Raw genomic sequence first — 12,500 nt, 5'->3', positions numbered from 1 at the left:
ATCATCACCACCACAATCACCACCACCATCATCATCACCATCATCATCATCATCACTATCACCATCGTCCCAGGGACTACAGATGTAAATGAGCTGTTAGCTAAATGTATAATTTCTCAGTGGTGTGAGACTTGTGTTTGTGTTGTACATTGTCCCTGTCCAAATAAACTTAAAGGAATAGTTCACCCAAATTACAAAATTACACATTGGTTTTCCTACGCTGTAAACTGTCTATGGACAAGGTATGACAGCAATCCATGATACAGTATGGTTTAGTTTCACTTAGTTAATATTTTAGCATTTGTGTCACAATTTCCATTCAAGTCATGGGACCAATATTAGCAGTTTTGCACATCATGTTCAAATCATCCAAAAGTATCTAAAATTGATTGTGAATCTCAACAAAGTCTCTTATAGATAGTGCTGAGTGATGAACTGAAACGGAGGTTATTTTGGGGTTTTGAAACAACTAATTCACTGATGTCGGTTCAATTATTTTAATTCCATTTAGTTCATTTTGTTTTCTTTTTCTGTGAGCTCAATGTGCACATTAAGTAGTTTCTCTAGAGATAAATCACATCAAGCCCCAACTGTGCGATGTAGTAGGGAGTTGGTAAATATGGTAATTAACTGCAATGACCATAATCCATTGCGTGCCTACTTGTCCGTTCTGTGTGTTTCTATAGGCCTGCTACATTAGGTTAATATGGGGAAGACACAGAGAGAGAGAGGAGAGATAGAAGATTCGCAAGGTATCTCTACCTGAAAATACATCAAATGTATTCATAAAGCCCTTCTTCCATCAGCTGATATCTCAAAGTGATGTACAGAAACCCAGCCTAAAACCCCAAACAGCAAGCAATGCACGTCTAAAAGCATGGTGGCTAGGAAAAACTCCATAGAACGGCCAAAACCTAGGACGAAACCTAGAGAGGAACCAGGCTATGGGGGTTGGCCAGTCCTCTTCTGGCTGTGCTGGGTGGAGATTATAACAGAACATGGCCAAGATGTTCAAATGTTCATAAATGACCAGCATTGTCAAGTAATAGTAATCACAGTGAACATTTCAGGGTTCCATAGCCGCAGGCAGAACAGTTGAAACTGGAGCAGCAGCACAGCCAGGTGCACTGGGAACAACAAGGAGTCATCATGCCAGGTAGTTCTGAGGCATAGTCCTAGGGCTCATGTCCTCCGAGAGAGAGAAAGAAAGAGAGAAAGAGAGAATTAGAGAGAGCATACTTAAATTCACACAGGACACCAGAGGAGGAGAAATACTCTAGATATAACAGACTGACCCTAGCCCCCCGACACATAAACTACTGCAGCATAAATACTTTGCCAAAGCACAGCCCCCACACCACTGGAGGGATATCTTCAACCACTAACTTACCATCCTGAGACAAGGCAGAGTATAGCTCACAAAGATCTCCGCCACGGTATAACCCAGGAGGGGGCGCCAACCCAGACAGGTAGAGCACTTCAGTGACTCAAGCCACTCAAGTGCCGCACCCCTGCTAGGGACGGCATGGAAGAGCACCAGTAAACCAGTGACTCAGCCCCTGTAATAGGGTTAGAGGCAGAGAATCCCAGTGGAAAGAGGGGAACCGGCCAGGCAGAGACAGCAAGGGCGGTTTGTTGCTCCAGTGCCTTTCCGTTCACCTTCACACTCCTGGGACAGACTACACTCAATCATAGGACCTACTGAAGAGATGAAATCGTCAATAAATAATTAAAGGTTGAGACCGAGTCTACGTCTCTCACATGGGTAGGAAGACCAATCCATAAAAATTTAGCTCTATAGGAGAAAGCCCTGGCTCCAGCTGTTTGCTTAGAAATTCTAGGGACAATTAGGAGGCCTGCGTCCTGTATATAGCCTCCACATTGACTCTGTACCGGTACCCCCTGTATATAGCCGCCACATTGACTCTGTACCGGTACCCCCTGTATATAGCCTCCACATTGTCTCTGTACCAGTACCCCCTGTATATAGCCGCCACATTGACTCTGCACCGGTACCCCGTGTATATAGCCTCCACATTGCCTCTGTACCGGTACCAACTGTATAAAGCCCTGCTACTGTTATTTACTGTTGCTCTTTAATTATTTGTTATTCTTATCTCTTACTTTTTTTTTTTGCTATTTTCTTAAAACTGCATTGCTGGTTAAGGGCTCGTAAGTAAGCATTTCACTGTAAGGTCTACACCTGTTGTATTCGGCGCATGTGATAAATACAATTTGATTTGATTTGAGTTAGTTCAGTGTTTGCTATGCTGTTTGTCTCTGAGGTATTCCCAACACTTAGATGTCAGCGTAGTGTTAGTGGACTGCTAGCACTCTGAATGTATCAGAAAGTCAGAACCCTGGAACTCTCATCTTCACATGGGATTTTTACACTAATACATGAATAATGTAACAGAGAACTGGGAGACAGCGATGATCACTAATACATGAATTATGTAACAGAGGACTGGGAGACAGCGATGATCACTAATACATGAATTATGTAACAGAGGACTGGGAGACAGCGATGCTCACTAATACATGTATAATGTCACAGAGGACTGGGAGACAGCGATGTTCACTAATACATGAATAATGTAACAGAGGACTGGGAGACAGCGATGTTCACTAATACATGAATAATGTCACAGAGGACTGGGAGACAGCGATGCTCACTAATACATGAATAATGTCACAGAGGACTGGGAGACAGCGATGCTCACTAATACATGAATAATGTAACAGAGAACTGGGAGACAGCGATGCTCACTAATACATGAATAATGTAACAGAGAACTGGGAGACAGCGATGCTCACTAATACATGAATAATGTAACAGAGGACTGGGAGACAGGAATGCTCACTAAAACATGAATAATGTCACAGAGAACTGGGAGACAGCGATGCTCACTAATACATGAATAATGTAACAGAGGACTGGGAGACAGCGATGCTCACTAATACATGAATAATGTAACAGAGAACTGGGAGACAGCGATGCTCACTAATACATGAATAATGTCACAGAGGACTGGGAGACAGCGATGCTCACTAATACATTACTAATGTCACAGAGGACTGGGAGACAGCGATGCTCACTAATACATGAATAATGTCACAGAGGACTGGGAGACAGCGATGCTCACTAATACATGAATAATGTAACAGAGAACTGGGAGACAGGGATGCTCACTAAAACATGAATAATGTCACAGAGAACTGGGAGACAGAGATGCTCTCCCACCACACGCTGGTGTAACATAGGTCAACGTTGCACTACTGACTTGTTGTGTTATGAACGTGGTCGGGATCATGTCTGTCCATTTCAGACCTCCGCTGAGGTTAGTCCTTGGACCTGTGTGTATGGAGAAGGGGTAAATACAGGTGGGGTGGAGGGAGGAGGGATGGAATAAAGGAGTGTGACCCCTTCCCAGGGTTGTTCTACCTTTCAGAGAAGGTCATGTGATTAACTGTTTGGCTCAGGGGGACCATCTGTTTTTGCCTAATGCTCGATTTTACTGTGTTCATTAAAAAGACATAAAACATGCCACTGCTTTGGGAAACTTTATCATAAAAGGCCTTTTAATATTGGCAAAGTGAGGAAAGTAATCACCGCAGTCACAGAGCAGCCTCCCCAACCATAAAAGGAGACATATTCCTCATTATTACAAGTATTATCAGAGTCATTTTATTCATTAAATCTGGATAAAATTCTGCCAAAAACTTCTTCTTCTTTTTTTCTTTTACTATATCTCTGGGTACTATAAAACATGTCCAGGGCTTTGTGCCAAATGGCACCCTATTCCCTGAGTCCCTAGTCAAAAGTAGTGCACTATATAGGGAATAGGGCGGCCTTTGGGACACGCCCCCAGGTGTCCCAGTATCTATAATCCCACCTACTGTGTCTGTGTAAGAATGAATTCACATCTTCTAGCTACACATCATAGTAGAGCTGCATGGGGGACGTGGCACATAGAATGGTCAAGGTCGTGTGGCATCTTAGAGCTGTGATTCACAACATTTTGCGCTTCCCAGAGTACCCCTGAAGTACTCCCTGATGTGCATTTTACCAGTAGGACTATTGTCTCATGAGTCTTCTCAGAGTACCCCTGAAGTACCCCCTGATGTGCATTTTACCAGTAGGACTATTGTCTCATGAGTCTTCTCAGAGTACCCCTGAAGTACCCCCTGATGTGCATTTTACCAGTAGGGCTATTGTCTCATGAGTCTTCTCAGAGTACCCCTGAAGTACCCCCTGATGTGCATTTTACCAGTAGGGCAATTGTCTCATGAGTCTTCTCAGAGTACCCCTGAAGTACCCCCTGATGTGCATTTTACCAGTAGGACTATTGTCTCATGATTCTTCTCAGAGTATCCCTGAAGTACACCCTGATGTGCATTTTACCAGTAGGACTATTGTCTCATGAGTCTTCTCAGAGTACCCCTGAAGTACCCCCCCATGTGTATTTTACCAGTAGGACTATTGTCTCATGAGTCTTCTCAGAGTACCACTGAAGTACCCCCTGATGTGCATTTTACCAGTAGGGCTATTGTCTCATGAGTCTTCTCAGAGTACCCCTGAAGTACCCCCTGATGTGCATTTTACCAGTAGGACTATTGTCTCATGAGTCTTCCCAGGTATCCCTGAAGTACCCCCAGATGTGCATTTTACCAGTAGGACTATTGTCTCGTGAGTCTTCCCAGGTATCCCTGAAGTACCCCCTGATGTGCATTGTACCAGTAGGACTATTGTCTCATGAGTCTTCCCAGGTATCCCTGAAGTACCCCCTGATGTGCATTGTACCAGTAGGACTATTGTCTCATGAGTCTTCCCAGGTATCCCCAGGGGCCCCAGTGCCGTTATAGAAATTGAAAGAACGACTGGCTGATGGTAATAAAATAGAGATTCCTTATTGGTCATGCTTTACTAACAACCGATTGGATGTTGGGGAGAAAAGATGGAGTCCAGAGGCTCTCTTGCTACTTGTTTTAAAATCCATCATCTACTGTACTAATTTCCACTCCTTCATCACTCTGCTCTGAATGAACTGACCAGAACAAAGCCAGCCTAATGATGAGCTGCCACCATAATGTTTTACCTGTCAAGTTTTTTTAACAATCAGCAGAGGACACAAGGAGAGGAAATAAGGAGAGGGAACAAGGGGAGGAAACAAGAATATGACACGAGGACATAACATAAGGAGAGGACAATCGGATAAGACACAAGGAGAGGACACAAGGAGAGGACAGATATTTAGGCATTTGAGAAAGAGACCCTTTTTAACAATGATGTGTCTCTTCCACAGCCAATGGCCAGGGGTCTAACTCCTCAGCCAATGGCCAAGGGTCTAACTCCTCAGACAATGGCCAGGGGTCTAACTCCTCAGACAATGGCCAGGGGTCTAACTCCTCAGCCAATGGCCAAGGGTCTAACTCCTCAGCCAATGGCCAAGGGTCTACCTCCTCAGCCAATGGCTGGGGTCTAACTCCTCAGCCAATGGCCAGGGGTCTAACTCATCAGCCAATGGCCAGGGGTATAACTTCTCACGCATTGGCCATGGGTCTAACTTCTCAGCCATTGGCCAGGGGTCTAACTCCTCAGCCAGTGGCCAGTTGTTTAACAGTGGTGTGTCTTTCCTCCTCAGCCAACGGCCAGGAGTTTAACTGATCTGTCTCTCCTCCTCAGCCAATGGCCAGTGGTTTAACTGATCTGTTCTCTCCTCCTCAGCCAATGGCCAGTGGTTTAACTGATCTGTCTCCTCCTCAGCCAATGTCTCCTCCTCAGCCAATGGTTTTACTGATCTGTCTCTCCTCCTCAGCCAATGGCCAGTGGTTTAACTGATCTGTCTCCTCCTCAGCCAATGGCCAGTGGTTTAACTGATCTGTCTCTCCTCCTCAGCCAATGGCCAGTGGTTTAACTGATCTGTCTCCTCCTCAGCCAATGGCCAGTGGTTTAACTGATCTGTCTCTCCTCCTCAGCCAATGGCCAGTGGTTTAACTGATCTGTCTCCTCCTCAGCCAATTGTTTAACTGATCTGTCTCTCCTCCTCAGCCAATGGCCAGTGGAATCCCTGGGGGCCTTGGAGTGGCTGCTCCAAATCATGTGACGGGGGTTGGCAGAGGCGGGCGCGGGTGTGCCAGGGGGCAGCGGTCACCGGGCAACAGTGCGAGGGCACAGGGGATGAAGTCCGCAAGTGCAGTGACCAGCGTTGCCCAGGTAACGATAACCCCATAACCACCATAAGTGAGACTGCAAGAGTCAATTAACTGGAAGCGTGGAGTGAAGATAATGATCTTCCTCTTCGCTGAGGAAGAGTGACGTGCCTTTCTGTTCCTGTAGGAGGAACCGATAAGACTTACATAAAGCAGAGTGTAGGCAACCCAGCTTCAGCTCTGAAAATAGACAGAGCCTGGAAAGATAATTTGCAATTCAACAATGAATTCAACAACGGAGTAATAAAAAGCTTCTATTTTGGGTTACGATAAAGATTGACAGTTGTGCTAAACTCAGGAGATATGTATACTGTAGGTTGTTGTCTATTCTTCAACAACCAATGGGTAAACATCAAGAATTGAAATGACCATTGAACAGCTTCCCAAATCACAGACTGTAGCTTTAAGAGGAAGCTGTTAGAGAGAGAATATATATAGAGAGAGAAATGAAAAGAGAGAGAGGATAGAGAGAGAGATAGAGAGAGAGAGAGAGAGAGAGAATAGAGAGAGCGAGATAAAGAGAAAGAGGATAGAGAGAGAGATAAAGAGAGAGCGAGAATTGAGAGAGAGATAAAGAGAGAGAGAGAATAAGAGAGTGAGATAAAGAGAGAGCGAGAGAGAGAGAGAGAGAGAGAGAGAATAGAGAGAGCGAGACAATAAAGAGAAAGAGGATAGAGAGAGAGAGATAGCGAGAGAGCGAGAATTGAGAGAGAGAGAGAATAGAGAGAGAGAATAAGAGAGAGATAAAGAGCGAGAGAGATAATAAGAGAGTGTTATTTTGTCTAGGTCCTAATGTATGATTAATATCTTAATATTAATTGATGGTGTTGATTAACCCACCTGTTTTTATCTCCATGGAGACTGTTCGCTACCACGGCGATTAATGCAAATGCAATCTTTTGTTTGACCATTATCACCCTGTAAAGAGTGGCATTGTTTCTGTTGTAGAAGACTGTAAGGAAGCAGTTCCCATTATCAATCTTTTTCACACCGGTTCTATTTTAAACAGTTTAATCCAACACAAAGAAACCATTTTACAACTACAGCATGTTCATGGATTACAATCTACTTACAATCTAGTCTACACTTATGCAATTATAGAGGAGGCTGGTGGGAGGAGATATAGGAGGACAGGCTTCTTGTAATTAATGGAATGGTATCAAACCAGGGGGTTGGAACCAACATTTTTTTCCAATAGTTTTGTCCTAAACAGATTTATTATTTTTGGGGTTCTGTTCCACTGTTTCAACCAGCAAAATAAAGTTCTGAACCGGTTCTGAACCCCAACAAACGATGGGTTTTAATTGTTCCTTTCTGTTCCTTTTTAAACATCTGAAATATGTGTTTTTTTTTAACATTAATAGCAAATTGTATTTTGCCATAACAGCATGGTTTAATCGTAATGAAAGACAAACACACACTGTGCTGCCAGTCACAGTGTAGGGCGCAAGATGTAACTGACATTTTGAGGGTGAGGGAGAGCGAGAGAGTTTGGAGGAAGCTTGCCTTGAAGCGCTGGGCATCTTGTTATGACATCCTTATCTGAATTAGACACACAGAGGAGGAGCAGCTTCTATGGAGGAACTTTGAATATCTTTGAACATCCGAGTTGGTTTAACATTGGACCAGAGCAAATGTTAGCTAGCTAATAGCTAACTAGCTAATGAGCTAACGAGCTAACGAGCTAACCAGCTAACCAGCTAACTAGCTTGTGTGTGCAGAGCAGCACTAGAATTAAAATCAAACTCTTACCAGTAGTTAAAAAATCCAATGTGAAACGTGATAACTATAGTATCCTTAACTAGCATTGAAAAAGTAAATAATTTATTATTTAATTAAACATCTCTCCTTAATTTCTGAATTACACTTGTAATGTTGTCAGTAGGCTACAGTAACCTATGCTTCACAGGGGAGGGGCAGGTAGACTCAACACAGACACACCCCCACTGGCAAACATTTCCAGCTGGCAGGCAGACGCTGCAATAATAATAATACTAAAAATTATAATAATAATAATAATAATAACACTAAAAATAATAATAACACTAAAAATAATCATAACACTACAAATAATAATAACACTACAAATAATAATAACACTACAAATAATACAAATAATAATAACAATACAAATAATACAAATAATAGTAACACTACAAATAATACAAATAATAATAACAATACAAATAATACAAATAATAATAACACTACAAATAATACAAATAATAATAACACTAAAAATAATCATAACACTACAAATAATACTAACACTACAAATAATAATAACACTACAAATAATACAAATAATAATAACACTACAAATAATACAAATAATAATAACACTACAAATAATAATAACACTACAAATAATAATAACACTACAAATAATAATAACACTACAAATAATACAAATAATAATAACACTACAAATAATACAAATAATAGTAACACTACAAATAATACAAATAATAATAACACTACAAATAATACAAATAATAATAACACTACAAATAATACAAATAATAATAACACTACAAATAATACAAATAATAGTAACACTACAAATAATACAAATAATAATAACAATACAAGTAATACAAATAATAATAACAATACAAATAATACAAAAAATAATAACAATACAAATAATACAAATAATAATAACAATACAAGTAATACAAATAATAATAACAATACAAATAATACAAATAATAATAACAATACAAATAATACAAATAATAATAACAATACAAATAATACAAATAATAATAACAATACAAATAATACAAATAATAATAACAATACAAATAATAATAACACTAAAAATAATAATAACACTACAAATAATAATAACAATACAAATAATACAAATAATAATAACAATACAAATAATACAAATAATAATAACAATACAAATAATAATAACACCACAAATAATACAAATAATAATAACACTACAAATAATAATAACACTAAAAATAATAATAACACTACAAATAATAACACTAAAAATAATACAAATAATAATAATACAAATAATAATAATATAAATAATAGTACAAAAACAGAAATAATAATAATAATAACAATAATAACACAATTATTAATAATAATAAATTATACAAATAATAATCATAACCATTATAATCATAATAATCATCATCGTTACAATAATTATAATACTCATTATAATAATCATACTATTCATAATAATCATCATAATGATCATAACAATAATAATAATCATCATTATTATAATAATAATAATAATAATAATAATAATAATAATATTAATAATCATCATCATTTCTGAGTGACAGACTGAAGGCTGTGGGACTGTAAAAAAATGCCCGGACCAAAAAATAACGTTTTTAACCAGTTTGCATGCTTTTAAAATAACGGTTCTCTTCCGGAACAGTATAGATGACTTTAGTTTATGGTTCGGGTTCCGTTCCTAATTGTTATTTTCCGGTTTTCGGTTCTGTTCCCTGAACCAGTTCCAACCCTTAATGGAAACCACGTTTGACTCCGTTCCAAAAATTCCATTACAACGAGCACATCCTCCTGTAACTCCTCCCACCAGCCTCTTCTGGCCTATTCATATTGGTGAGTCAGCAATAACCCAGCGATGTGTTGTGTACGGTTCCCTCCCCAGCGCCCTATGAGATCTGTCTGGAGGACTACACTGTATCCATGGTGTGGAGAAGAACACCTTCAGGAGAACTGGCCTTCAACAGGTGTCCTCCCAATGCCACGGGTAAGGACACGTGTGTGTGTGTGTGTGTGTGTGTGTGTGTGTGTGTGTGTGTGTGTGTGTGTGTGTGTGTGTGTGTGTGTGTGTTTATTTATTTCACCTTTATTTAACCAGGTAGGCAAGTTGAGAACAAGTTCTCATTTACAATTGCGACCTGGCCAAGATAAAGCAAAGCAGTTCGACACATATAACGACACAGAGTTACACATGGAGTAAAACAAACATACAGTCAATAATACAGTATAAACAAGTCTATATACGATGTGAGCAAATGAGGTGAGATAAGGGAGGTAAAGGCAAAAAAAGGCCATGGTGGCAAAGTAAATACAATATAGCAAGTAAAACACTGGAATGGTAGATTTGCAATGGAAGAATGTGCAAAGTAGAAATAAAAATAATGGGGTGCAAAGGAGCAAAATAAATAAATTAATTAAATACAGTATGGAAAGAGGTAGTTGTTTGGGCTAAATTATAGGTGGGCTATGTACAGGTGCAGTAATCTGTGAGCTGCTCTGACAGTTGGTGCTTAAAGCTAGTGAGGGAGATAAGTGTTTCCAGTTTCAGAGATTTTTGTAGTTCGTTCCAGTCATTGGCAGCAGAGAACTGGAAGGAGAGGCGGCCAAAGAAAGAATTGGTTTTGGGAGAGATATACCTGCTGGAGCGTGTGCTACAGGTGGGAGATGCTATGGTGATGGTGTGCTATGGTGTGTGTGTGTGTGTGTGTGTGTGTGTGTGTGTGTGTGTGTGTGTGTGTGTGCGTGTGTGCGTGCGTGCGTGCGTGTGTGCGTGCGTGCGTGTCTGTGTCCTCCTAATGCTACAGGTAAGAACACAGTCATGCCCTGGGGTTTTGTCTATCCTAGTGGTTACCACCGCTGCCTGTGGGGCATGTGAGCGTCGTATCAAACACTTGTCGTACCAACTCACTTATCCTATTTTTTTCATTCAAGTCTTCACTTTTTTAACTTCGATTCATAACAAAAAAAATACAAATTAACAGTTTAAAAATTGGATAGTCTTGTTGGTCTGAATTCAGACTCCAGCCGCTGTTTGGCCATTGACTGAATAATGAACCAAGAGAAACTAGAGCACTTTGAAATGTTCTGCTGTAACTTAGTTGATAATGAAATGAGTCATTTTCCAGGGGCTATTATGTAGAGGTTTCATTGGGAGCTTTCTGTCCATTACTCATGTGTAGAGAGGACTAGTGGTGATGGATATGTCCCTGTCACATTCCACTGACACATCCATTCCTGCTGTGACGGATTGGAAGTGCTTTACACGGTGCCTGTGTCCCAAACGACTCCCTATTTCCTATACAATGCACTGTTTTATTTCTAAGTTCTGCACTACATAGGGAATAGGGTGCCATTTGAGATGCAGTGGGTATGTTTCTACTGAACAGATTTCCCTATTTGCATTGCATTGACCCTCACAGCATTATGTCAATGTGTTTTCAAATAGCCTATAGCCAAAGACAGGGACATATTACTAGGCTAACTATGATTATATTGCCTACAACAGCATGGTACTTTTTAACTGCTGTTTTCTACCTCTCCCTCCCCCTAACCTCCTCCTCTTCTTCCTCCTCCTCCTCCTCCTCCTTCCCTTTATCAAAGACCTCATGGCTCCTCCTCCTCTCCCTCCCCTTCCCCTCATCCCCTCCGCCCCTCCTCTCCTCCTCCTCCCCTCCTCTCCTCCTCCTCTCCTCCTCCTCTCCTCCTCCTCCCCTCCTCCTTCTCCCGTACTCCTCCTCCTCCCCTCCTCCCCTCACCCCCTCCCCTCCTCTCCTCCTCCTCTCCTCCTCCTCTCCCCCCCCTCCCCTCCCCTCCCCTCCTCCTCCCCTCCCCTCCCCTCCCCTCCTCCTCCTCCTCCCCTCATCCCTCCCCTCCCCTCCCCTCCCCTCCTCCTCCCCTCACCTCCTCCTCCTCCTCCCCTCATCCCCTCCCCTCCCCTCCCCTCCTCCACTCCCCTCCTCCTCCCCTCCCCTTCCCTCCTCCTGGTCTTAATCAGACACCTGATGGCTCCACAGTGTACCTGTTGTTTGATCCATGTGGTGGGACTGATAAGCTGCTGTGGTTGTGTGTGTCTGTATTGTGAAAGGTAGAAAGTGAAGCAGGGAAGCGGTCACACTGAACCCACATGTCCCCCACCACACTCTCTGTCTGATTCCACTATCACACCGCTGGACACAGAGGACATTGAAAAGTGCAGGAGGTGTGTGGTTATAATAGAAGGGTCTGTGTCCGAAATGGCACCCTATTCCCTATATGAAGCACTACTTTTGGTCTTGGTCAAAACTAGGGCACAGTGTAGGGAATAGGGTGCCATTTGGGAGCCAGAGTTCTATCTTGACTGTGAAAAGAGATGAAAACAGAACCAGGGGGATTGTGTTGAGGAAACAGGAGGCTCAGTGGGGTGGGGGATTGTGTTGAGGAAACAGGAGGCTCAGTGGGGTGGGGGATTGTGTTGAGGAAACAGAGTGCTCAGTGGGGTGAGGGATTGTGTTGAGGAAACAGGGTGCTCAGTGGGGTGG

General features: G+C 41.6%; 1 protein-coding gene across 10 annotated transcripts in view; it reads left to right on the top strand.

Moving 5' to 3' along the window:
* adgrb3 (adhesion G protein-coupled receptor B3) overlaps positions 1–12,500 on the top strand; it is a 335,139-nt gene that overhangs the window by 137,644 nt on the left and 184,995 nt on the right. For all 10 annotated transcript variants that reach the window (XM_036960949.1, XM_036960951.1, XM_036960942.1 and 7 more), the window contains 2 exons: positions 6,053–6,217; positions 9,869–9,970. In XM_036960949.1, coding sequence (XP_036816844.1) covers positions 6,053–6,217; positions 9,869–9,970 — 267 coding nt within the window. The remainder of the gene's footprint in view (positions 1–6,052; positions 6,218–9,868; positions 9,971–12,500) is intronic.

Source organism: Oncorhynchus mykiss, chromosome 23 (assembly GCF_013265735.2).
Source record: "Oncorhynchus mykiss isolate Arlee chromosome 23, USDA_OmykA_1.1, whole genome shotgun sequence".
Classification (NCBI taxonomy): domain Eukaryota; kingdom Metazoa; phylum Chordata; class Actinopteri; order Salmoniformes; family Salmonidae; genus Oncorhynchus; species Oncorhynchus mykiss.
Note: the sequence above shows the minus strand (reverse complement) of the source record. Positions and strands in the feature narration are given on the sequence as shown.